General features: G+C 34.9%; 3 protein-coding genes across 3 annotated transcripts; 1 reads left to right on the forward strand and 2 right to left on the reverse strand.

The window, feature by feature from the left end:
• Window positions 1-1,467: 1,467 nt before the first annotated feature.
• On the reverse strand, window positions 1,468-3,786 carry LOC131624571 (uncharacterized). The gene is made up of 5 exons (XM_058895518.1): window positions 3,538-3,786; window positions 3,258-3,482; window positions 2,056-2,255; window positions 1,891-1,975; window positions 1,468-1,818 (listed from the first exon to the last, which is right to left on the reverse strand). Exons 1-5 carry the CDS (start codon window positions 3,784-3,786, stop codon window positions 1,468-1,470), a joined length of 1,110 nt encoding a protein of 369 aa, XP_058751501.1.
• A 1,883-nt stretch (window positions 3,787-5,669) lies between these two features.
• Window positions 5,670-8,382, forward strand: LOC131624587 (cellulose synthase A catalytic subunit 1 [UDP-forming]-like). The gene is made up of 7 exons (XM_058895527.1): window positions 5,670-5,828; window positions 6,563-6,758; window positions 6,842-7,023; window positions 7,155-7,272; window positions 7,452-7,632; window positions 7,713-7,869; window positions 7,952-8,382. Exons 1-7 carry the CDS (start codon window positions 5,757-5,759, stop codon window positions 8,012-8,014), a joined length of 969 nt encoding a protein of 322 aa, XP_058751510.1. The 5' UTR covers window positions 5,670-5,756; the 3' UTR covers window positions 8,015-8,382.
• Window positions 8,383-14,156: 5,774 nt separating this feature from the next.
• On the reverse strand, window positions 14,157-19,427 carry LOC131624588 (uncharacterized). Its single transcript, XM_058895528.1, has 7 exons — window positions 18,228-19,427; window positions 17,921-18,110; window positions 17,590-17,693; window positions 17,356-17,458; window positions 16,962-17,257; window positions 16,556-16,861; window positions 14,157-14,912 (listed from the first exon to the last, which is right to left on the reverse strand). Exons 1-7 carry the CDS (start codon window positions 19,236-19,238, stop codon window positions 14,562-14,564), a joined length of 2,361 nt encoding a protein of 786 aa, XP_058751511.1. The 5' UTR covers window positions 19,239-19,427; the 3' UTR covers window positions 14,157-14,561.
• Between the last annotated feature and the right edge of the window lie 7,344 nt (window positions 19,428-26,771).

Consider the following 26,771-nt stretch of genomic DNA (forward strand, 5'->3'; position numbering starts at 1 on the left):
TTAAATCTAAAATTTAACATCATACAATAGAACGTGTGTCACTACTGATCAGGCCAGCAGCTCCTACTTTCATTTGAGTATCAATATCAAATACTTAGTTTGTACCAAATACTTGATTGAAATTCCAATGAAAAATCATACAATATATTGCAACAACAATGAAACGAAAACATAAATGTTTCGATTTGGTTACATTTGAAGTTCATGTTGATGAGGGATGACATCATGGCACTTCTACCATGGCATATTATAAACTAAAACCACATCTAATTTACATCATTGTTCTCTCCATCTTGAATCATTGGATCATTTTTCACTAGTATTAGATCGACCTCATCAATTAACCCTTCGTCGGCTAAACCACATATTTGTTCAAGTTTTGTAATAGGCACAACTGGTGACATTTCATCAGATTGATGAGGCATTTCATCCTCGGTGTTTGTTTACCAGTAATTTTTGACAAACAACCGCTAGTCTTCCAAACTTTGTAATTTGGTAACTTACAGGATCGACTAGATTGATCCTAGGACATGTATCTTAATGTTTTAGTCTTCTCTATGTTCATTTTATAAGTGAGCATGATTCTGATTTATGAATAGAAACAAGACTCCTTTGTAAAAGAAACTAAATATTTCCTAAGTGCAAAGAATAAGCCTTCGACTATAAAATATTGGGTAAAATGTAAAGGTTGAATCTTAAAGGTTTGCAAGAATTGTAAAGTGCAGAAAAGTAAAGGTTCGACAGAAATGTAAAAGGTTCTAGTTTAAAGCAAAGAGAAATAAATGGCAAAAAACTGATAGGAATTGATAAAATTGTAAAAACTTGAAGTAAAAGAAACAATGGTGTTTTTATACATACATAATCAACATACTCTTTTCTCTTGCTCCGGTACTTTGAGTATTTAAGTGATTTTCTGTGCACAATGCAAAACACACAAATCTTAACATCTAAGACTCCTATTTATAATAATTCAACCCTAACGGTCTTTACACAGATGAATGCCACGTTCGATATTTCAAACGAAAAGATCTTCTGATGATACCACGTGTTTCTTGGCGAACAGACACAAGTTCAAATTTCAAACTTTTCCCGCTCGAAGCCCTTTTTGAAATCATCCAACGCATATGTCAAAGCGCACTTCCTTCATATTCTAAAATATTCCAATTACGCACTTGAAGCTGTATTTCACTTCGACATATTAAGTCTTCACAAGAGTGAATCTAAATAAGAAATAGCTTCTATGAAGCCACATTTCATACTAGTTTATCCAGAATATGACATTCTTAAATCTTCTTCAATCAAGGGTCGAAATTTCCAGCTAACAGTGTTATCTATCTCCATATAACCCCTTGGTTTTGTGGTGATTGCAACACACCATCCACGCATGTTTCTACACATATCTGGATATGTGACATAATACACATGTTTTGCTTATTGTGCAAGAATGAACGGGTCATATTGACGATATCATTTATTCATTTTAATATCAACAATATTGTACTCCTTATCAACTCTTGTGCCACTATTATTTGTTGGATTAAACCCAGCATAATAAAATAGGGAAATATTGTTGCTAGAGCCATGATATTCTAATTGAAGGATACATTGGATGATATCGTAAAAATTATCCTCTCCTCCATTTGTAATTCCTTTAACATGTACCCCACAATTTGTAGTCTTTTTACCACGACTCCGTTCTTCAGTGTGAAACTTGTACCCATTAAGAAAGTAGATGTGCCATGATGTTGCCTTAGGATTAGGACCAAGAGCTAATGCCTTCACGTATGGGATAGATGTTCCATTTCTCTTATCATTCACCTAAAAAAAATATACATCTAATCTTAGTGAGATTACATTGGCAAACTACATCAATGTGAGAAGTACACTTACATATTCCTTTAGCCATGAAGGAAATTGCTCGTGTATAAGACCAGAAGCATCTTCCTCATTGATACGATGATATTGCATGAACAATCTAACACCGAATATAAAATTTATGAAGTATTTATACACAATGGCTGAGAACAACGTAGTTGTTTTACAAAATGTACTTACTCGAGGTATGGTTTAACCTCATCACAATTGATTAGGACGTGCATGTGAGCAGATTCCCGTTCCTTATCAAGCACCCAATAGTCTTGAAGCTTTCCGCTAGGACGACCACATTTGTTAAAAATAGAAAGTGTTGGTTGGACATTCTCATGATATGATCCAGGACCTTTTCTCAAACTTGTACATGGCAACAAACTAACAGTCTTAAAATAGTGAGAGCAAAAATAATTAGTTTCACGATGCAAGTAGGCAGTGCATATTGAACCTTCAACCCTTGCTTTATTTTTCACTGAACGTTTGTAGTCTCCCATCAATCTAAGACTGAAAAGGTTAAAAGATGTTATTTAATTAAAGTAATATATAAAAATTACACCTCGTTTAACTTTTAAATGGATACATCCAACGATATTACACGTGACCACCAAGGATTGCTTCATTAGGTAGGTGAATCGGGAGAAGTTCGATCGAGTCAAAGAAACCAAGTGGAAAAATTATTTCTAGCTTGCATATGATGATGATGATTCTTCGTATATCCTTTAAATATCTTAATGTATCACTCTATAGGATACATCCATCTTAAATAAACTGGACCACAAAATCTAATTCCTCTGACTAAATGAACAAGTGAACCATAATGTTAAAAAATAATGGAGGAAAATACAACTCTAATTAACACAAGATTATTGCAGCCTCATCTTCTAGTTCATTTAATTTTTTGAAATCAAGCACCTTATTACATATAGAATTGAAGAATAAGCACAATCTGGTTATAATTACTCTTACATTTTTTGGAAGGATGCCACACATAGCCACTGGTAGAAGTTGTTGCATCAAGACATGACAATCATGAGATTTTAAGCCAATTAACTTGAGAATTTTCATTGATACAATTTTCTTGATGTTTGAAGAGTAACCTTGGGAAACTTTGATACCATGCAAACACTCGCAAAAACCTTTTTTTCCTTTTTAGAAAGAATGTGATATGCCGGAGGCAAATAATATATTTTTCTTGTATCTTCTGGAGCCAATTATTGTCGTATAACCATCTCCACCATATCTAAATGGAAATTCTTATTATCTTTTGTCTTGCATGAAATATTAAGAAGTGTTCTTATCAAACTATCAAACATATTTTTCTCCACATGCATCACTTCAAGACAATGTCTTACATTGAGGCTAGACCAATATGGAAGATCAAAGAACACCGATCTCTTTTTCCAAATATTTCTCTCAATGGTACCGTCTTTATTCTTTCCAAAGACAACACTAAGGTGTTCTTCTCTTTGATAAACTTCATCACCAGTTAAAGGTTTAGGAGCAATTTCAAACTCCTGCTCTTTATTAAAGGCCTTATGCAATCTACGATAATGATGATTGGGTTTTAGAAATTTATGATGCCCAAGGTAAACGGTCTTTTTTCCAAACTTAAGCTGGTGAAAAATAGGTATTAGATTCACATATATGACACAGTTTATGTTCTTTGACACTGTATCCAGCCAAATTACCATATGCAGGAAAGTCGTTGATTGTGGAAAATAACATTGCACGCATCTTAAACCTTTCACCAGAATATGCATCATCAACACCTTTATCCCACAAAAGTTTTAAATCCTCAATTAATGGACTTAGATAAACATCTTTTTTGTTTATAAATTGTCTTGGTCTAGAAAAATCATCATACTTAACATCATACACCGGACCTAATCTATCAGCTTTCATCCAACTACGATCCATAACAAATTGTGAAATTTATATCAAAATACTAATGTAAATGGCACACTAATGCTACATACACAACATCCTAATATGATTATATGCATATGCATATCCAACACCAAAACCTAAAACATATGCATAACCACGATACAATTCATGACATCAATCACCAACACAATAATTTCATTTGTAACTACACAAAGCTATAGTCATAAAATTTAAATAAAACATGAATAAGGCAACATGAGCAATACACATGACTAACACCGTTCATGAAATGCCAAAAAAGTCAGCATCACTTATGTGTTAAAAAAATAAACATGTAACCTTAGCGAAGAACATAAACATTCAGAAGCATGAGAGAGAGAGAGAGAATGGTAACATACTGTGATTCGAAGAGGATGAAGATTTTGTTTCGAAAAATGATATTCGTTTCCAAAAATGAATGAAGATGGTGAAGATTTCGCTATCGCTGTCGTTTCGTTCGCTAGGGGACCCTTGTGTGTTATGAACAAAATAAAGTACAGAATATGTTTAAATTTTGTGAGAAAGAATTTCACAACAGTTGCAAGCATCAACCATAGTTGTTATACTTTCAGTTTTTAAATAACAATAAATATTAAGGGACACACGCTTATTATTATTGAAAAAATGGAAAAATGTTGATGTTGGGATTCGAAGCTTGTCACCCAAATTTTATGAGCACAGTTGTTTTTAGAAACCGTGATAAAAAAAATTAATAAAAAAAATCATGCGCATAAAAAATGACATATTACTACAGTAACTAAATATCTGTGGTAATATAGTATCACCGAATATATATTTTATAGTAGTGATTAATCATGCCCGTGAATGGTAGTTGCAGCCATTAAAAGTAGGAGTAACCAGACAACAGCAAAAGGTTCATCGTTTGGATGAACGAAATAAGGACTTCTTTAATCCAATTGTTGATCAATAAGAGCGGTGGAATGAGGCATGAATGAAAGAAAGCTTAAAGAAGGTGATAATTGAAGGAGAGGAAATTGATTGGATTAAAAAGACTTATAATATTATGTTAGAAGATGTAGATCACCGTGAAATGAAAATAAAACTATAAATTCATTCATTCAAATCAATAGTAAAAAGACACTTAGATCATTGCTTTAAACCCAATTCATTTAACAAAGAGGATTGTTATTTTGACACTATAAAATGGCATCAATTGCCCGTAAAAAATACTACATATCTTTGTGTTGTTTTTGTGAAAGAAAGAAAAAATAATTATTAAATAATTAAACGAGATAGGTGTCAATATAAGTGTAACAATAACATTTCCCTTTAACAAACTCAAGCTATCTACTTACTAAAAATAATGAATTCATAACCAAATGTTGTACCTAACTTTTAAACTTAGCTGCCAAAATAGGAAAGTTTGTTGTACTCTCACAAGTCTTGAGCCATTCAACTAGTAATCATATCTGAGCCTTCTAACATAATGAGACATGAGATTAAATAATATAAAAAAAAATCACTTTTCAACAAATTAATTTATCTAATCTTATTTGAATTTTAAATTAAGTTATCTAATCTTATTTGAATTTTAAATTAAGTATATCAACTTTTGAGATAGTATATTTTATTTTAGATGGAGTGTAGTTGGTAGTACATCTATCCCTATGCATTTAAGACCCATCTAGAAAAAGCGAAACGTTTCATCCAGCTTTCCACACACCACACATGGTCCCCATTTTCATTTCTCATCATCCGTCCGATTTCAAAACTAATCTAACGGTCCTAACTCATCCACGATCTCAGACATTAACCTTTGATTCAGCAGATTCCACATGGTTCACATTGTTCCACGATTACCCTTTCTAAACCGTCAGATGCTAAAAGATCCAACGGTCAGAATCCTGCATAGAACCTCAACTTGGTAGCGGGAACAACAACTTGAAGAGAGAAAAAATGATGAGAAGAGTTTGATTGAGCTGGCTGAGATTTGGAACAAGATGGAAGGTTTAGCAACTGGGTCGAATGAAAGGAGTGAACTTGTTCGAGTTAGACATGGTTCTGATTCTGGGGTTGGTGTTTCTCGTACAAAAAAAACTCATTTTTAATACTTTAGTTCATAATCATAGTATGTTGTTCAATGATGACTTGTTTTTCTTTTCTGGGTCATTAAATTTTGTTAAAAAGATTGAATTTTTATGCATGCAATGGAAATGGGTGATGGAATTTTTCAAGTTTTAGTCCTTTTGTAGATTATTCAGTATTCAAGAGTAGTTTTTTTTATAGGGTATATGATTTAGTTGGTTGTTCATCTGTTTGATTGTTGATGCATATTCTGATGTTTTCCTATTCATTGTTTGAACTTCTTTAAGTTGGGAATTTTGTACTTTCTTTAGTTTAAATTTGTGATTTGCAATTAGTATGTGGATTTGAATCTGTAAGTAGTAGATGAGTTTACAGTTAAATCGGTTTTGAGAGACAAAACATCATCTGATCCGAAGATTATAATATCATGTTGTTTGGTGGAAGCCTTTGTGTTAGGCCATTGACTTAGAACTTTGATTTAGTTTGACGTTCGATTAATGACTGTAGTTTATTCTCAGATCCTGTTACATTTAAGTGCTAATTTTGGAAGGCATCTTGGTTATGGTTATGTCGATATCTAACTTGTTTGCCATTGTAATTTATGTGGTTGTGTTGCAACATGCCATTTTTGTTTTGGTTGTGAGAAATCAATGTGAGTAGGCTTGAATTGTGTTTGTATAGTTGTGATACTAACGTTTAGTATAATTCGTATATTCTGCAGTCTAAACCTGTGACGAATTTGAATGGTCAATTTTGTCAAATATGTGGCGATACTGTTGGATTAGCAGCCACGGGCGGTGTTTTCGTTGCTTGCCATGAATGTGCCTTCCCACTTTGTCATCCTTGTTATGAATACGAAATTAAAAATGTGAGCCAATTATGTCCACATTGCAAGACTAGATACAAAACTCACAAAGGTTAGCTTGTGCTCACATGGTTTTTTAGTTTTCGTCTGTTCCTCATCGGAATTTGCCATGAACAAGATGAATGTGGATTTCAGACGGTTCTAGATTGAAAGGAGATGACGATGAAGAGGATGTCGATGGTCTACGGAATGAGGTCAAGTATGGTCCAGGAAATAATTCTAAGACGGGATGGCAATGGGATGAAGATGCTGACCTCTCTTCGTCTTCTGGACATGATTCTCAATTACAAAATACCCATCTCACTAATGGGCAGCTGGTAATTTTTTATTATTTTGTTCTTTATTCGCGTTAATTAGTATTATATGTGAAATATAGAATGTATTTCATGAAACAATATTGGTGCTTCATTTTGCAATAATATTCTAATTTTTCTCATCTTATTGTTAGATGTCTGGTGAGATTGCATGTGCCACATCTGATACTCAATCTGCACAAACTACATCAGGTCCTTTGGGTCAATCCGGAAACGTTCATTCACGTCCCTATGCTGATCCAAAGCAGCCAGGTACAGAGTTAGCTTTGAAATGATTGTATTGTATCATATCATATTATTACGTTTGTCGACGTGTCAGATGTCTGTCTGAGTCGATGTTTAATCGGTACTCACATAAATAAAATGGAAATCTTGATTGGCCTAGAAAATTTACTTGGGTTTGAACTGTTAACAACTTTGGCATAATTCAGGTCTCGAGAGTGACGAGGAGATCAGACGAGTGCCAGATATGGGAGGTGAATCTGCCGGAACTTCAGCCCCTCGTAAAGGCACTGGTTCAACTGCTGGTCCTGAACGCGCTCAAGGGACTGGAGAGGGTCAGAAGAAGAGAGGGAGAAGCCCAGCTGACAAAGAAAGCAAACGGCTGAAGAGGTATGTATGTAAACTTTGATTACATAAACCTTTAACTCGAACCTTTTTCCTTTGATTGATTATTGCATTTTTTGTAATAGGCTGCTGAGGAACAGAGTTTCAGCTCAGCAAGCAAGGGAGAGGAAAAAGGCGTACTTGAGTGACTTGGAAACAAGAGTCAATGACTTGGAGAAGAAGAATTCAGAGCTTAAAGAAAAACTTTCAACTTTGCAGAATGAGAATCAAATGCTGAGACAAGTATGTTAAATTTGCACATTCAATTACATCTCCAATGCATGGCGTCGTCTCGTCCTCATTGTACCTCTTGATGTTTTTGCAGATATTGAAGAACACCACAGCAAGCAGGAGAGGAGGCAATAGTGGTACCAACAATGCTGAATGAAATCAATGACAGCCAAATTTTAGAGAGTAGATTAAAAAAAAAGAAAGTGAATAAAAGAAAATGATATGTTAAACATTAGTTTTGATGATTCTTTCTAGGTGTGCATTTGGAATATCATGAAGGATGAAGGCAAGACATGCTTTATCCGAAAATAGTGTGTTTTGATATGTGAGGCACTGGGCGGGCGCCAACAAAAGATATGATATTGACTATGGCACGTAGACACTGGTAATAATAATGTTAGAAAAGATGTTATTTGAATATGATGAGGCCGTGCTACATAGCTTTTGATGTACACTTTCTCCATTAAAATTTAGGAATTGGTTTTTGGAATAATTTCATTATGAAAGTAAAGCATTTGGTGAGAAGATTTTGAGTAGTTGATGAAAACCATTTGTGTTGTTCTATGGGTTTTTATCGAGTGGTCTTAAGTCGGCTGTATAGAATTGATTATTTACATATAAATTGCTGATAAAGAAATGAAAGTGTTGCTTTCTTGTAAAAGAATTCCAAACATTATTTAAACATTTCGAGCTAACACCTAACCACATTATTTAAAGAATATCAGCTAATTTGACATTTAAAGAAAGGAAGTAAAATGACATTTATGAATTATGACACGATTGCTATCTCTCATGGCAGCACATTTTTGAATTCCTTCATAATGCATAACAGTTGCAGGTTGTGAACTATATTGGTCGAATAACGTTGATATTCTCTTTTACTTGTAGCTCTCCCACTCTTTTGGATGTGAAAGGGAGTACATATAAATGATACTTCAATTTTTAAGTTAGACGTTATGCTAGCAGGTAGCAAATGAGTTAATTGATTGTCATACATGTGGGGTGAAACCTCCATTTAGAGAGTCCATTTATAGAGTGGATAGACTTTGATACATTTAAGGTGGAAGCTATCCTTGTTTATACAATGTGAGTCGGTTTACGGAGTCAATTCTGATATAGTGATAATACCTATCAAATGTAATTACAATTTGTTTCGCTGTGGAACTAAAATTGGTGTTGATTGATGACGTATGACTCTGAAATTGGCGATGCTGATTTCTGGTATGATGGTGCGGGGTAGACTTGCAAGGCTAACACTCTAATGCTCAAGTCAGTTGATAGTCCAAGATAAATATAGTGAAAACTGGAGATCAAGAAAGTGTACCTTGAATCTCATGTGTGTTGACTTTATACGTTGAATAATTTTGATGGGCTTTGTGTATGATTGGACCTTTGTATTAGGTCTTTGACTGACCCAAAATAGTTGCCTTCCAGACTAGTTAGGCGTGAACTAGCCAAGTTTTCAAAGTCGTGGCCGGCCTCTAGTGATGATGTACGACCATGGAGAGAGGCAGAAAAGTCTTGAATCAATTACAAAAGTAGTGGGGGACAAGGACATTAAATGTTTTTTCATCACTGAAATATTTCGTGAGATTTTTTAGATGCGTGACTTTAGATTATCATTTTTGAGTATGGCGCTTCTCCCTAGGACATTCGAGTGCACTTGAGTTTGTTTACATTTCCTAGGTGAAATCTAGTTGTTGGTCCGTAACTTCTTGTTTCTATTGATCTAGTTCGTTGATTGTCGAACTTCAACTTTGCTTGTTTTGCTGACTCTAGAGATGGAGGTTACCATTTTGAGTAGGGATGGCACCAAAATTTTTGTTAAGACTTACCAAAAAGCCTATGGTCAAATCCGAGTGATGTCGACATCAAGGATCACTTGGCACGTGGAACTCGGTGGGATGGTGTAAGCTGGCTCAATCAGCTGGCTCAATCCCTTCGGGATCTTCAAGGCCGATGAGATATCATTGAAAGGAGTCGTGTTAGTGGAGTCGGCAAATGCGAACAAATGCACTTGGGTCGCCCTTTTGACTGGTCAGTTCTTCCTATGGAATCAGAGAAGAGGATATGCAACACTTTTGAGGGGTGGACCATTCCCTTTTATGTGTGTCTGTTCACCCAATAAACTTTCGAATTCCCCTGTCCGAGTTTGAGATGGGTATGTAGAAGTTTTTGAAGATTTCCCCTTCACAACTGAATCATGGTGTCTGAGCTTTTATGAAGGTGTTCCAATTTTGGGACGAGTATAGGTCTTGGGAACCTTCCTATCGACTATTTTTCCATCTCTTTGTTGTAATCTACATGTATAGTATCCGGGATCAGAGAACTATCATGTTCCTTTGTTCAACCCCTTTCTAAAAAATAGGGTGACTTCCGGGGGCACTTCATGATGGTGAGGTTCCGTACTCTGGAAGCTCACTCTGCACTCTACTCTAGCCCTATCAAATTTTCCCGCCCTTGTATGGATAGGTGTCAGAAATACTGGGCCTGGGTTCACTTCCACCGTGAACCTCATTTGTATGGTGTGAAATTGGTCTCTCTTACTTTCGAAGAAGTTATGATGAAGAGAGATTTAGAGACTCTTTACTAGGTCTCGACTATGAGAAGTGGTTTTTCCCTGGTGTGGTGAAGAATTCTCTGCAAAGCAAGTGGTCCATTGATACTCTCCCTATTGTGAATGTGGTCGGTCGTCTAAAGAGAAAAGATATTTTTAGTGAGGGTGGAGTCATACAATTTTATTTATTATTTTTTTTAATTTGGGTGTTTATATTTGCAGATAAAAGGGATTCTTTGCAAAAGGTTTATATTATAGCAGCAGAGCGAGCGACTCGTGGTGTTAAAATGGCTCTTCCAACCCGAACTGTGACTCTTCTTACCACTAATCTTTTCATGTCTACCACTACTGAGGCTTCTCCAATCGCTTCGGAACCAGGCCAACCTTCATCTTCAAGTACTGTTGTAAATATTGAGGATCAAACTCGGTCCCCTCCAGCTAATACAAAAGGGAAAGAGACCAAGATCAAAGTCCTCTCATGGATTAAGATTTGCCCAAACGGGCTCAACTATCCAGGGGTGGTAGTTTTGGGTCGACCACTTCTCTTATCAAGCTTCCAACCATCCTACTTGCCGAGATTCTGAGAGGATAGCACGAATGGGAAAAACCCCCGCTTGCAGAAACAATGTGGTTCGAGCATGGCAAGGGCATAAACCTATGCTAGTTCGGAGCCCAGTAACAACCCCTACTTGTCGCTTGTTGATGGCATTTGACGTGTTCGCAGAACTCTATGGTTTCCACCGGTGCGAATTAGAATGACAATTGAGTTTGGTCGTTACTAGCTCAAATTGGGAAAAGTTAATGTTATCTCCAACGTCATTAGGAATTGTTCTCAGCCAAAGGTGTGGTTCTTTTCCCTGCCCCCCAGGTTTGTCTAGGTTCAGGTGGATGTCTTCAGGGCTCCACCGCCTACGATATTGGAGTGGCTAGTTCTTAAGAGTGTGGTGTGCCAATTGCACTTTGAGCGTGTTATCCAAGTGAGGGGTCTGCGTCAGTAACGCGGTCTTCGCTATCTTGCTGAGAGTTACAATAACATTTGCACTCGCAATATTTCTCAAGGATAACTATGTTATTTTTCCCCCAAATTTATTTTGTTGGAAATTTCTAACTACTTGATCTCCATCCTGATTTCTATTAACTAACACTACCTCTGGGCCATCTCGACCTTAATCATCCTCGACTACCCTAGGTATGGGTTGTTCGACTTGTTAGGGCATAACCTGTCGCCCTCGACCATTAGGAATACATTCATTGTTTGACATCTTAGATTTTGAACTGGCCTAACATTTTAATTTGAGGGATTGGTCGAATAGGCGCTTGAGGAGCACTAAAGAAATGAGCAATTCGACCCATCTGTTGAGCCAATTGTTGGTAATTGTGATTATTTTTTGAATAAAAGGGTTGAACATAGGGCCAATTTTTTGTGTAAGCACATTAACCATGTTATAATTACTTTCTTCCCTTTGTTGTCTCACAGATAAGAGGGAACTAGTAATTAGTGATGAAATAACTTTAGGGATATATCCTAACCCTCTCGTTGTGGTTGTGACATTCGATTGTGATTGCTTATAGCAGATCCTGACGCTAAGTATGTATTAAGATGTGATACATTGCATTATCTATATATATCGATGTATTGGTTTGTAGGCCTACCATCATTGTAGTTGGCATGCCATAAGGATATTCCTTACTATCAGGGGTAGGGTAAAGCTTGGGAGAAAAAGGCCTATTGTCTCCTATGATTGCTCGTGTGACCCTGGGGGTAGTTGGAATACCTGGTAGGGAAACCACCATTTATGGTAATATAGTCGATACTGACGTTTGGCTTATGACATGAGCAATCACTCCAATGGTTGTTAAAGTCCCTTCCTGCATTACCAACTATCGATTCAACCTGTTCTTCTATGATTGGAGCATTATTTTAGGAAAAGGGAGGATTTTTTAAAGTTGGACAAGTCATTTCAGCAAGAGTTTCACCACTCATCAAATGCATAAACACTCAACAATTTAAGACATTTCATGCATGAAGAACAAAAATAAACAGTAAAAGACACAACACTTTTCTGCAGAAGTTAAAATTTCTTGCACAAAAGGGTCTCACTATGCGTGCCAATTTATTTACTGATATTTTTAGTACATCAAATCACAAGTTTTAGTTTGCTTAAGGGATTAAACTTGAAAAAACCCTAAGAGTGTGTTTGGATAAAGCATTTTAATGAGGTAATGTAATGTTTTGAGGGAATTTAAAATGATTTGGACAAAATTTATTGTTTGGATACAAAAAATGAAGAATTGTTAAAATGATGGAAATTTATGGAGTATTTTATCTAAGTTAAATTTAATCATTTTAAAATGACACCAAAAACCAAAGAATTTGAAATTCCTCTCATACTCTATAGAATGTATTTGTTACTATTATTTCTTTAAATTTTGCAAATTGGTCCTCATATTTTCCAAAATTCACCCCAAAAATTTTCAAAAAATTGCAAATTGGTCCCTAATAATTTTTGAAATTTACAATTTGGTCCTTCAAATTTTCAAAAATTACAAATTAGTCCCTACTTTTCAATTTTTTAATTTGGTCCAAAAAATTTAAATTTTATAAAAAATGACCTCAAAAATCTAACAATGAATTAACTTAATATTTCATCCAAACAAAATAATTTAAAAATGAATGGATTTCAATTGAATCATTTGAATTACTTTGAATTTTAAATTCCTTTAAAATTTCCAATTACCTCATCCAAACACACTCTTAGGACAATTTTGTGCAGAATGGTATCACAAAAAGTGTATGTGCTTGAAATTTAGATGTTTGGATATTAAGAGTTTGGATAGAAACTATGATCGAAACAATGCAAAATTATTTTGAAAGAAGAAAATAAACGAAAAAACATAATAAATGTCATTAAGTAAATGCTTGAATTTAAAAGACTTAAGGAAGGACGCAAATTCATACATCTTCTCACAAATTGTTTCTCTCTGTGACTTGGATACTTTATTCTATAGAGAATAAATGAAAGTTGGGACATTTATTACATAAACTGAACTCAACTTATATACTATCACAATGTTAACTGTTAATGACGATTATCTCTCTAGGACTCAATACGTATTCCCTTACATGGACTTCACTCTTTTAATTGCTTCCACGTGTCTTCAACGTTTGAATTGTTGCAAACCATTACTCACGCTATGCAATGCACAAGCCGAGACGTCTACACATATATTTTTTATTGCCCCTTTCAGGAAGAATTTGGAAGAAGCCGAGACGTCTGCACACATATTTTTGATTGCCCCTTTCAGTTAGAATTTAGAAGAAAGTCGCTAGAAAGCTACCAATTTCAACCTTGCCATAATCGCCTCAAGATCTTATTCATCTCCGCAACTTAGGGTGGGACCCTAAGGCCAGAGATATGATTACTACAGATCTTATCTTAATATCAGCAGGAAAACTCAATACAACCCACAATGTAATAAAAAAATATATGTAAGTGAATTTCGATGACAAGAAATTGGATTAGAATATAAAAACCCGAAAATAAAGAAACCCAGTTCATCGCAAACCCTTCATATCAAAATCCAATAATACTACAGGATTCAAATTCTTATTGTAATGTAATAAAGGCATGTGAATTATTCAGACAACACAATTTGACAAGACTGTGACATGAAAAGTCAAGAAATACAACCCAAATACAAAATCTAACTGTAACAAGTCTGCATAGGTAGCTAATGTTACTGAGCAATGAATCACTCGGATAATAAATAACTAACAAAATTCAATTCAAATATTTTAAAAAACCCACCATGGAGCATCTCAATTACCATTTGATCTACAGTTTCCACAGCTTAAAGGTTCTAATCTGAAGGTTTTGATACAAAAATTCAAAGCCAGAGTTTAAACTAAAAAGTATGATCTTAGGAAAAAAGCAATAAATCCACATTAGATAGGTAATCATCTCCAAGCAGAAAAACTATCCAGTAAACAAACTTCACATCCCTTTAAACCAGCAGAGCCCATTCTCCCTTCTAGAAAACATTTAAAAAGGCAAGTTCATTCACTGACATGAAAGATTGCGAAACCATGGATTCTCCAACCACGGGTTTGTTTATGCAAGGGGTTTTGACAATAGCATACAATGCTTTACTTTCTTCTACGTTTACTTCTTTTTCTATCACTTTCATCAGAACTTGCTGAGTCAGACTCTGACTCGGAACTGGATCCCGAATCTGATGAACCGGAGCTTGCAGATTCATTATCTGAATCTGAATCCGGAACTTGCTTCTGTTGTTGCATGATCAGACGTGGCATATTTTTCAAATATTCACGTAGATTCTCAGTAAGACCACCAAGTCCAATGGATGTGAAGAAGTTAATGCAGAATCGTGTGTTTTTAGGATTATCTTTAGGAAATATGGATTCAAAAGAGTCCTGCATTGTAGGATCATTTAACCGCTCATTTAACAGCCGGATGCCAAGATGCTCTGACAATTCCTGTAGCATTGAAAAATGAAATCAATATCTTCCATACAGAGAGACATGATTAAATCATAAGCACAGTACATTACATCAAACAGATTATATATAAGAACAAATAGAACAAATTTCCCACAAGTAACAACCTTGCATAAGATATATACATCTATAAAGCATGCTGCAAGAAGGGTTAAAAATAAGTACAGGCACAAGGCCAGATGAAGCTATCACACCATGCTACCATTTTTCACATCAATCATGGATCACTAACAATATTTCCATGCAACGTCCGCAAAAAACACCATCTTGGTGTAGAACAACTAATATCCAAACTACTATGGCAGTGTAACAAATTGCATTGTGGCTGCTATACCATGATAGAGGAAACAAATCAAATTTTTATTTTCTAATAAAACACATACTAAATATTAAAGACATTCACACGTCGGTTTTACCGGTGAACAAGAGGATGAAGCTGAGGTGCTATTCAGAGTTGGCTTGCACTGAGTAAGACGGTGACAAAAACAATGGCCTGCTAAAAAATCATGGACTTGCTTGAATAGGCATGCAAGATACATAACAGCAGGCAAACAAAGAAGCCTAGCCAAAAAAACCACTGGGGTACAAGAAGTTGGGGAAAATGTGGGAAGTGGGTTTTCATCGAATGGCTATGCGTCACCTGAATCTAAAATACTTTGGATGCAAAATGGACAGACAATCACAATACTTCCTAGAGAGAAGGATGAGAAATTTTAAAAAAGGATGGGCAAAACTCGATTTTTGAACTTGTGCATGCAGGGAAGAAGCCGCAGTGGCAACATTTCATACTATAAACAGCCTCAATAGCAGCCTCAGTATGCGAAACAGAAAAACATGTTGCCATGGAAAACCAGTGGCAGCCATTGCTTGGCTGCAACATATCGGCCCTAGAGCATCTAGTGCGCTCATCTTAAATAACATATGGTCATCTAGTTTGCTTATTCTATAATTATACTAATTGCAAGTGAATCACATAGCATACATAGAATTTGGTCTAGGGTGTTTTTGAATGGGAGTATTGATGCAAAAGTTGGAACTTCTGCTATGTGACTAGGATATCAGAAGTTCAGAAATCAGCCTCTGTAAAATGTATGGTGAGGCTGCCTATAACACAGATCCATGTTATTGTCATCAAAAATGGAAGTGCTATGGCAGTATGACAAGACAGCTTATTGACAAGCATCCGTACACATGTTACACTTAGGATATTACAATGGATGAATGGCCACACAAGACATGATACACTTAGGAAGCAGAATGTTAAAGAGAAGGTTGAGATGTTGTGGAAAAGATAGTAGACTAAAAAATGCCTTAGCTGTTTTGGGCATGAGTGCAGAAAGCCATAGAAAACCCATTAGCCTAATAGTTAGAGGTAATTGAGTCAAAATCACTATATCACATCTTAAGATTCTCTTCCAGGTACTAGAGGTAATTGAGTCAAAATTCCTATATCACATCAGATTTTCTATGTTATAAAAAAAAATGCATTACATTTACAGATTCAAAATCCCTATATCACATCTTAAGCAATCTAGAATATATATGTTTAACACTGGGAAAAATTGAAGTGATAATGCAATGGAAGCACACAAAAAATGAATATTTGAGTTTGATTCAAGTACCTGGAATAGAATCTTAATAAATATACGCGAAGAAGAAGTCGTGTCCTCTTCAGTCAAGCGAATGTATGATAAGACGTGCCAAGGCAGAGCAAATGTCCCAAGCAAATGAGCAAAAAATTTTGCCACATTTCGCAATTTGTTTGTTTCAAGTCGATGGATCATGGAATATTGTTTCACAAAGCATGTCTCAAAATTTTCTTGATGTACTTTGTTAATCATGCAGAACCGCTGGCCCAGAAGACCGTAATATCGGAGGTAAGTTCTTTCTTGGCTGCAACATTCCAAAAGCATAGTGCACAATTCCATCTACATCAATGACACAATTTATTTAAATAACATTTTGGCAAGTAGATAGTGTTAGCAACAGAACAATAAATTTCCAGCAAAGATTCAATTCAATGCTTACCTCTTGACCTGGCTCGAGGTGAATTTTGAGAAGCTTATGACCAGCTTCCTCAAAATCTACACTAGACATGATTGTTAGATAGATAGTTCTCCGCAAATTAACAAGATTGGTTTCTGTTTCATCTGTTATCTGCATGCTTTCCTCATTCTCTTCATCAGATTCATCATCTTCATCTGATTCGGCATCAGAGCCTTCATCATCTCCCTCTGATTCCTCTTCCTCACCTAGCAGGGATTTCTTCAACTCTTCATAACGTTTTTCATTCTCCATATAATTGGGGTCAGCTCTGAATATATCTGAGAGAATAGAACAGAAAACAAACAAGACACAATGAATTAAGAACACAAGTTAATATAAGTATATATAAATACAAACTTAAGAAAAGAATATGTACCGAGGGAAGTCTCGGGATCTATTTCCTCATCCAAGGAAACTTCATGAGTTAACTGATCTTCCTGCTCCACGAGGTCTAATTCAGGCCGAACAGCTGGATAACCCTGTAAATGCAATACAATAATCATCAAACATTTCAATTTCAAACTATGCCTATAAAATGCTTTAAAAAAGAGTTGATTTTCAGTGTCAGTGTTAATGTGTTGTTTATGTCCCAAACACTAGAATAGTGTACCTGAAACTTTGCCCTTCTTATTGCAAATAAGCCTTCAATTAGAAATTGAACACGTTTGTCAATTTCTCCTTCATGAAGAATTCCACGGAAACGCTCAAAGATGCCTACAAAATTATAAATTTAACTTTATAAGATATATGGGAGACTCAAATCAATCTTAAGAATCATGCTGATCATATCTACAAAAGCTAAGCCCACTATAAGCCTATAACCAAATACAACAACAACCAAGTATTATCCCACTAAATGGTGCCGGCTACATGAATCAAACGACACCATTATATTCTATCAAATCGTGAGTCTATAACCATATAGTTAAAGGAATACCCACCATGAAGTCCTCTAGGTGAGAGATCCTGCAGTATTGAACCACATTCTGTGACAAAACCAACAGCTACTTCAACACTATCATCGGTTGGCTTCTCGAGCAAAACCGTGAGTAGCTCTAACGCAATGATTTCATGAGCCACCTGCTGATTCACCAGATGTGCTACAAACTTAACAGCAGCAAGCAATTGAGGCTACATATGACAATAAAAAACCCAATTAGAAGCCAAAAATAAAAGTAAAATTGGAACGGTAACATTGATATCAGCATGGGAAACTATATATTGGTGCTTAATTACACACACACATACCTTGTCATTCCGCTTATACGCTCTTTTTAGCTGCAGAACAATCCTTCTGAGCAAAAGATCCCCCACTTCAGGAAATTTCGTGTTGACAACAGCAACCAATGCGGAAAATACATCGGTAAACCCAGGAGATGCCATCTGAGACTTCATACAGGACCTACAGAAAAGCCCTCTTCCGCGAATCAAGTTCTCAGCAAACAATTCCGGAATTATATTCTTAATGTTGGCAGCATTGACCTTGTTTACCAATCCATTTATACTCTTCCTCAGAGCATCCCAAGTCAGCCGTTGATACTCCGGACTACTTTTATCATCAACTTCTTTCATCATCCTTGCTAACTTAAAAGGTGGAATGTAAACACCGCCACTTTTCCCCAACTTAGATGAATCACCATTGAGTTCCGGTATCACCGCACGTTCTTCCTCTTTCTTCCTACTCTCTTCTCTCTCATTGTCACCATTCTTTTCAACTCGATGACTCCTCTCCCCGTTCCTCCTTCTATCATCGTCACCGCGCCGATCCCTCTCCTTTTCATTATCATTATCTCTATCAACCCTATGCCTCCTTTCCCTATCCGAATTCCGCTTCCTATCATGCTCCTCATCTGAATCTTCCTCATAACGACTCCGACGACCTCTCCCCCTCTCCTTTTCATTATCATTATCTCTATCAACTCTATGCCTCCTTTCCCTATCCCTAATTCTCTTCCCATCATCTGAATCCTCCTTGTGCCTACGACGGCTATCCTTCTCTTTCTCCTTGTCACCCTCTCTATGTCTCTTAACCCTATCCCTATCCCTAATCCTCTTCCTGTCATCTTCGTGCTCTAAATCTAAATCTTCACCACGATCTTTCTCTCTGCGGCGATGCCGATCTTCCTCGTCACTTCCACGGCGGCCACCACGTTTTCTGCCTTCTTCTTTCTCTTCCCGATATCTGACAAACTGCCCCTCTTCCTCTGACGACTCGTCTACCTTACGTTCACTCCTTCGTTCGTCGCTTTCACCCTTCATCTCTAGGGTTTTGCTAATTAGTGGGCAAACGCGAAAACACAAGGTAGAGGAAAATGGAAATTCTGTAACGGTGGAAACAGCAGCTTACCGAGACTTCTGTGCGGCTGCCTTGCCCTGTTGAAGAGAGATTCAGTGGGTTGGATGTGAGTAGGGAAGTGCAGAAAAGAGAGCGGAGAGAGATTTAGGGATTTTATTCAAAAAGGGTGAAAATAAATTAAACATTATTTAAATGAAATTAAAATTAAATAAAATTTAAAGCTATTAAATTTATCAATTTTTTATTTGATTCGATTTGATAATCAATCATATTATCCAAATTAAAATGCATCACAACACAACTAGACCCGTCAAAATGGGTGTCGGCCCGTGGCGGACCGGTCTACTAAACCTGAAAAAAAATAGATTTTAGCAATTTGTTATAAATTAATAAATTAGTAATAGTTAAGATAAAAATTTTAAAACAAATAAAAAAAGTTTTCAATCTCACAATTATCTTAAAATTTTTAGTAACCCTAATCACAAAGGAGTTGTCACGCACTTGTGCTTTTAACAAGTACAATTAAAATGAGTTATGTTTCTTATTCACCTCTTCCATATGAGAAAAGTCATAAAAGTAACTCAAGATGAAAAATGAATTCAAAATGTCTATGATGGGGAGTTTCAATACTTTCTTGATTTGTAAATTTACCAATCAAAGGAAGACACCTTCATCAATCAAGCTAAGCATTATAAAGAGTTTTTAAAATGATTTGGAATAAAAAAAATCAAAACCTATATCAACTCCCATGAGCACCTTGGGTAGTCTAGAAAACGATGAGAGGAAAAAATCGTTGAAGAAAGAAAATATCCATGTATGATCAGATCCCTTCTTTATTTTACTGCATCTTGTTCTAATTTATATTCTCTATTTGTATGTGTGCATGCTTTCAAGAAAACCGTAAAGAATCACACCTCAATGAGGTTAAAAGCATGATGAGATGTATCACTAGAACACCACTTATGAGTTTAAGGTACGTTAAAGGGACTGATTATACTTTAGTTGGATACTCATATTTTGATTTTGCTGGTTGCAAATTGGATTAGAAAAGTACCAGTGGTACATGTAATTTTCTAGTGAACTCGTTTGTCTTTGAGAATAGAAAGAAATAAGTAAGTGTTGTGTTATTCACTACTAAAGCAGAATACGTCGTAATTTTTCCTTTAGTCATTAACAATTGAATTATTACTGCAATGATTATCACAACACTCTCATATAATTGACATATGATTGCGTATGGTTTTTACAACTCGCCACTTTTTGAAAAACCTTTCAATTTTGTTTTAGTTGTGGTGCAACATGAGTTATCACGTTTAACGGAAAGTGTAAGTCAACACTTCCTTTGGTCTTCCCTTGCAAACTCATAATGATATTTCCAATTCAACTTTGGTTAAGATTTACGATTCAGTTCTAAAGACATTCAAGAAAATTTTGAACTACATTTGTGACATAAGGCAACTACAAACACCTTTTTTCAAATGGGGTGCAGTATCCATAAATATTTAGGAAGACGACTCTGTTGATGATCTTGATAGATACAAAAATTTCTTTCATGGAAGTATAATATTGAAGAACATGGAATCTTTTCCAACAATTAAGGCATTCCAAGGAAAGCTAAAAGTGCTTTAGAATGATTTCGGAAAATGATCTCTCACCTATTAGTAAGAGTTTTATATTTTTTTCATTTTTCATATATTGATGATCTTAGAATTATTTTTGCAAGAGGTTCGAGGTCTTCGTATCCCAATATCCTTCGCTTAATCACCTACATTCCATACTTAAATTTGAATTTTGTTAAAAATAACAATGTAAAGTGTTGGGTTAAAGTACATGGTTTTCCTCTTGAATATTGGATACTATAAATTCTATTTTCGATTGCAAGAGGTATTGGACTCCCACTTGCCTTAGATGAATTAACTATAAATACGAAATTTTGGTATTGCACAACAATTTTATTAGATCTTAAGTTATTAGAATATATGCCTAACTTTCTCCTTGTTGTAAGGGGGATTTATGAATTTAGTGTTGATATTGAGTATGAAATTGGAATCCATGTACTTACAAGTATAACCATCAGTTCATTTTTATGATACCAATTGGGGAAGCAATTTTTCAAAATGACAACTCCATAAGTCAAACAACTTTTGGATGTTGAGAATTATGTGACATGCGAGTTATTTTCAACTTTCAAGTAAAACTCTTAATGATGGCACCTGATCAAGAGGATATCTCAAGGCTCTACAATTAGACAATTCACAAATCCATTTTAAGTGCAAATCAAGTTGTTGAATCAAGTAAAGGATCTTGAAGTCTGAAAGAGAGAAAGTGTGAGAACTTCCGATCATGCGCTTAGCATCTTAGATTGATTAGTTAAATTATAAAAGGTAAAGAGTAAGTCTTGAAGTACTAAGGCAGACTCTCTCTCTCTCACACACACACACACATGCACATAAATTCTTTCAAAACTTCTATAATCATTCGACATAACACCTGAAAATGTTTATACACACGTACTTAATTGATTACTAGCTTGATTAATTAATTAGGAAGACTTTTTACATAAATTTATCAATTACTGTAACACCCTGGATTTCCGCTTACCCTGGATTTCCGCTTACCCCGCAGGGCTTCCGGCCTACCAAGCATGTCACCGGCTTAATCAATAATCCCCCCTAGGTCCGCTTATCGGCTGCCCAGGAAATATTGTTTTTGCCTCCCGCAGGAATCGAACCATGTACCTAGGGGTTAAGTACGTATTCATAGCAATTCCTGCTACCACTTGACCATATGGTCAATTGGTAGCAGGAATTGCTATGAATACGTACTTAACCCCTAGGTACATGGTTCGATTCCTGCGGGAGGCAAAAACAATATTTCCTGGGCAGCCGATAAGCGGACCTAGGGGGATTATTGATTAAGTTGGTGACATGCTTGGTAGGCCGGAAGCCCTGCGGGGTAAGCGGAAATCCAGGGTGTTACAATTACCACATTCTTTTTCATCAATTAACTCATTCTTAACGCCTCCAAGTCGATTAAAGTAGCTCTTAATCAATCAATGATGGTGGGATTCAAAAACGTCCCTATGTGGATTGATTACTTGATTAATGATTACCAACTAAGGTTAACCAATTAAAACATTAAAATGACCCATGGATCATTTCCTTTTGATTAAAAAATTATCCTATTTAAACGAGGCTTCTCCTCATTTCATTTTCCCCAAAATTATGAATAAAAATATATCTATCTTTCTTTTACTCTCTTTATTTTTTTAATTTTCTTTTTCATGAGAATTACTATAACCCTGAAATACTAAAAAGCCTTTGTGATAGTTTTGTTGTAAATGATATTGTGATCAAATTTATTTATTCAAAAGTGTGATTCTCTTGTGGAATGTATTTGTAAGTGACTAAAAGGTTGCAAGTTAAATCTGAAAAAGCTTGGTGAAGGTTTTTAAGCTAAGTTTGTGTAAAAGCTTTGTTTGATTGTTGAAGGTTTGTGGGCTAAACAGGTAAAAGCTAAATTTAATTTTAGGGAACTTTCAAGAAGAAACTCTTTGGGACTCGAGTAGGCCAAGTGGTTAAACCTAACTTGTATAAATTTATGGTGCACAATCTCAAATTGTTATCTCTTTATTTTTCTGTTGATTATTTTAGTTCCACTTTGCATCTCTCTTCATCTCCATCTGTCTTCTATTTTATTCATATCCTATAACATAAATGTTTTTGAAAATAAAATATTTTTAAATTAACCACAAATTTTGAATATCACAATTCATCCCTTCCCCCGACCCTCCTGTGTTTGAAGTCACTTGGTTAACAATTAGTATTAGAGTTTAACTCTTGTTATAAGAATAATCGTCATTAGAAGTATGAATGACTTGAAATGAGTAACTAAATAGGCCCCCATCCTTTAAGGGTGAATGTTATGCTTTGTGAAAAGAGAATATGAGAATCTTTAGGCCCCCGTCTTTTTGTTCCCACACATCAAGTTAATGATGTTGTCGTAAACAAAGGTATAGATGATTGGACCAAAGAAGAGAAAGAAAAAGTGCATATCATTTTGAAAGCTAAAACTATTATCACTATCACTTTTTGTCTTGATGAGTTTTTGCACGTTTCTCATTGCAAGACTAGAATAGAAATGTGGGACACCCTTCAAGTTACCCATGAAAGAACATATGAGATGAAAGGTTTAAGATGAACACATAAAACCATGAGTATGAATTCTTCTGAATGAAACTTGAAGAAAACATTTTTTGATATGCTAACACAATTCATTCACATTGTTAATCACATGAGAACTCTATAGAAAGTATTTCAAAATGAGGATTTGGTTGTAAAAGTCCTTAGATTCTTAAAATGTAGATGGAAACCTAAAGTCATTGCAATTTATGAATTTTTGAACGTGTCTTCCATGGATTTGACTCATTTATTTGCTAAATTGCAAGAACACGAGATGAAGTTGAAAAGACTAAAAAATGATGAAAAATGTTACAAGAAGAAGAAAAGTCTAACTCTCAAGGTCGAGGAGGACAAAGATTCTAACTCTTATGAAGATATGACATTTCTTGTTTAAAACATAAAAATATTTATGAAACGTGAAAAACAACAAGATGATTGAAATAAAAACAAAGGAAGATCCTCACTCGTTCCTACGTGCTATCAATTTAGGAAGAAATGACACATAAAACCAATCTACCATCAAAACCAGAATCAAAGAAGGAACCAAAATAAAATAAAGTTCAAGAAAACTAAAAGAAGCTAAGAAAGCTTATATTGATTGGGATGACAATGACATGAATTCCTAAAATGAGGAAGAAGCAAACATATGTCTCATGGCGAATCATGAAGAGTATGATGTAATTTCTTACTTTTCTTATGATGAATTATTTCTTATATGTAAGAAAATAAATAAAGAATCAAGTAAAGTAAAACACATTGTCTTTGCCTCTAAAACTAATATTTCCTCCCTTGAAATAAAAATTAAAAATTTATTGGAAGAAATAGAAAGTCTTAAAGGGAGACAAAGTATTATAATTCAAAGTGCTTCCTCTTTTCATGAAGTTTTAGTTTAACCTATCAAGTGTGAATAATGCGATGTTTTGAAAAATAATATTGGTGATCTTCAAAACATACTCGATAAGTTTACTAAAGGAAGATACAACTTGAATATTCTTTTAATAAATCAAAGAGCCTCATATAATATAGCTGGTTTAAGTTATGAACCTAAGAATAACATTAAAAACTTCAATAAAAGTTGTTATGCTGCTCTATTTTGCTTTAATAAGAAAAGTCGTGAAAGTAAACATGATTATCCTCCTTCACATTTTTATAAAGAATACCATGATGGCCAAGTAAGAAATTTGTTTGCTTCAGTACATTAATGTAATTTTGATCCTCAGGTGAAATTAGAAAAAATATTTATTACACTAATAATTATTTATGTAATTATGATTCTCATGTGAAATCTAGAATAAATATTTATCACACTACCAATAGAGGATCCAAAATGATTTGGGCACCTAAAGTTAAGATCTAAGCTTTATGATGCAGAAATGTTATATAGTATCAAATGGTAAGTGATACCGTTATAGCGGTTGTTTAAAGCATGTGGCTGGAGATGAATCTATATTCTTTTCCTTTACTCCTATAAAAGGAGGATATGTATCTTATGATGACAACAACAAAGGAAATATCATTGGTATTGGTACTTTTGGTAAGATTATCAATCCAACCACTAAGGATGTTCTTTCAGTAAATGGTAAGTTCCCCAATCTTTGTTTTGCATGATTAGGTATGTTTAACATATCATTGAGTGGTTTATCCAAACAATTATTATTTCAATAATTTATATTCTCCCTTGTGTCAAGTATCCATCTATTGTTGTCTATTACTTTGTTGTAGTGAGGTTTGATTCTCGACCAAATTAAAGATTTATGTTGTAGTTTCTAGGTTTATCTTTGGTGATATATACAACCTAATGAATTCTAGTCAAAGTTTCACGTGATGTTATCATCTTCCAACCTAGGTGAATAATTGATACTTCATTAAGTTGTTTTGTTGATATATTCTGGTCCTTATTTTTCAAAAAATTTACCAACTGTTTTTCACGCCATTGTACATACCTTCTTACTCATTATGTCATTGTTTCAAATAAAATTTATGAATCAAGTATCTAGTTAAGCTAGTACCTTTTTGGGCCACACTTAAATATGAAAGGAATAAACCATCATATCATGTATGATAAATTTTATCAATTGATTTATTCCCATCATAGTTAGAAAAATTTCATTCCAAGTTTCTAATTTGTTTCTATGTGATAAAGGTTGGAAGTAAATCTATTTTGCTTTACCTCTAAAAAATCGACCAACCAAGATAATAAAAAAGAGTCTGGCCCTTATTGAAACCTAACTAGGTGTGATGGGAGATACCATTTAGTTTGTCGTTGCTTATGAGTAGAATTTACCCTTGTCCTTGTTAATATCTATAAATATCAAATATATTGTTTTGAAATTTAGGGTGTCACACTACTACCGAGTACAAACTGTGATGGTATTAAGGGAGAGCACGGTGGCGATTAGTGGATTCACATCAACCTCCTCATTTTCCTATGGAAGGTCTTCAATATTGGGGAAGGGATAGAAGGAGGAATCCCGTAATATTTATACTCTTCTTCCTCTAAAATGGAGTTATTTAGGAAGGCATATCATGTCAGAGAGAATCTGATCTTTTTGACCATAATTTTAGTTCTATGAGAACCTTCTCAAAGACCTTAGTAGTTTCCACCAGGGAAAAAAATTTACCTACTCATTTAGGGTTCGTCTTATATGCAAATTTTTTACTAAAGTATTTATTCAACTTGTGAGCATAGCATAATTTTAACTCGCTCGTATCACATTCCTAAACATATTTGGTCATTTTTATCATAAGAATAAACATCCAAATCAAAAATATCTATACCCATATCTAAGAATGGAGTCATTTGATGTGAATGAGTGAGAAGACATATCCTTGAGGTATACTAAACATGTGTCATAAGTAGAACTAAAGGTTACATATGTATAATTCTTAGAGAATAAGACCTCAATTAAAGGATCTAAATCAAAGGATCTGATGCAAATAATGTCTCCTTTCTATTTCCAACATGTTGACACATATTTTCCAGATTCTAACTTCAAAATCTCAAAAAGTTTTTTCAAAGGTGCTCTAATTAGCAAACCATCTCATTCACCAGTTTTATCAAAAATCAAACACACGCTTTCCTGAAATACACCATCTTATAGCCAATGCATATAATAGGGTGTGTGTTGATTTGACAAGATATGGCCTACCAGAAACATTTTCCATTTTGGAGTACCCGACTTCAAAATCCAAACAGGCGCATTATGTGTGTTGGGTGACTTTCAAAATCACTATATTTTGTTCAAGTTTATTTAAAACCGGAGTATCCTATACCATAGACATCACCGGAGTGGACAACTCATTCTACAAAGGAAA

Source organism: Vicia villosa, unplaced genomic scaffold, assembly GCF_029867415.1.
Source record: "Vicia villosa cultivar HV-30 ecotype Madison, WI unplaced genomic scaffold, Vvil1.0 ctg.000141F_1_1_1, whole genome shotgun sequence".
Classification (NCBI taxonomy): Eukaryota; Viridiplantae; Streptophyta; class Magnoliopsida; order Fabales; family Fabaceae; genus Vicia; species Vicia villosa.

Bases quoted from the DNA above. Each gene is read 5' to 3' on its own strand.
- LOC131624571 (XM_058895518.1), bottom strand. From the start codon at position 3,786: ATGGATCGTAGTTGGATGAAAGCTGATAGATTAGGTCCGGTGTATGAT. The intron at 2,256-3,257 runs GTGTTCTTTGAT...CACTATTTTAAG, and splicing joins ATATTTGGAAAAAGAGATCG to ACTGTTAGTTTGTTGCCATG. The intron at 1,976-2,055 runs GTAAGTACATTT...ATTCGGTGTTAG, and splicing joins GAGGTTAAACCATACCTCGA to ATTGTTCATGCAATATCATC.
- LOC131624587 (XM_058895527.1), top strand. From the start codon at position 5,757: ATGGAAGGTTTAGCAACTGGGTCGAATGAAAGGAGTGAACTTGTTCGA. The intron at 6,759-6,841 runs GTTAGCTTGTGC...TGTGGATTTCAG, and splicing joins TAGATACAAAACTCACAAAG to ACGGTTCTAGATTGAAAGGA. The intron at 7,273-7,451 runs GTACAGAGTTAG...GGCATAATTCAG, and splicing joins TGCTGATCCAAAGCAGCCAG to GTCTCGAGAGTGACGAGGAG.
- LOC131624588 (XM_058895528.1), bottom strand. From the start codon at position 19,238: ATGAAGGGTGAAAGCGACGAACGAAGGAGTGAACGTAAGGTAGACGAG. The intron at 17,258-17,355 runs GTACATATTCTT...CTATTCTCTCAG, and splicing joins AGATCCCGAGACTTCCCTCG to ATATATTCAGAGCTGACCCC. The intron at 14,913-16,555 runs GTACTTGAATCA...TCAATGCTACAG, and splicing joins TTATTAAGATTCTATTCCAG to GAATTGTCAGAGCATCTTGG.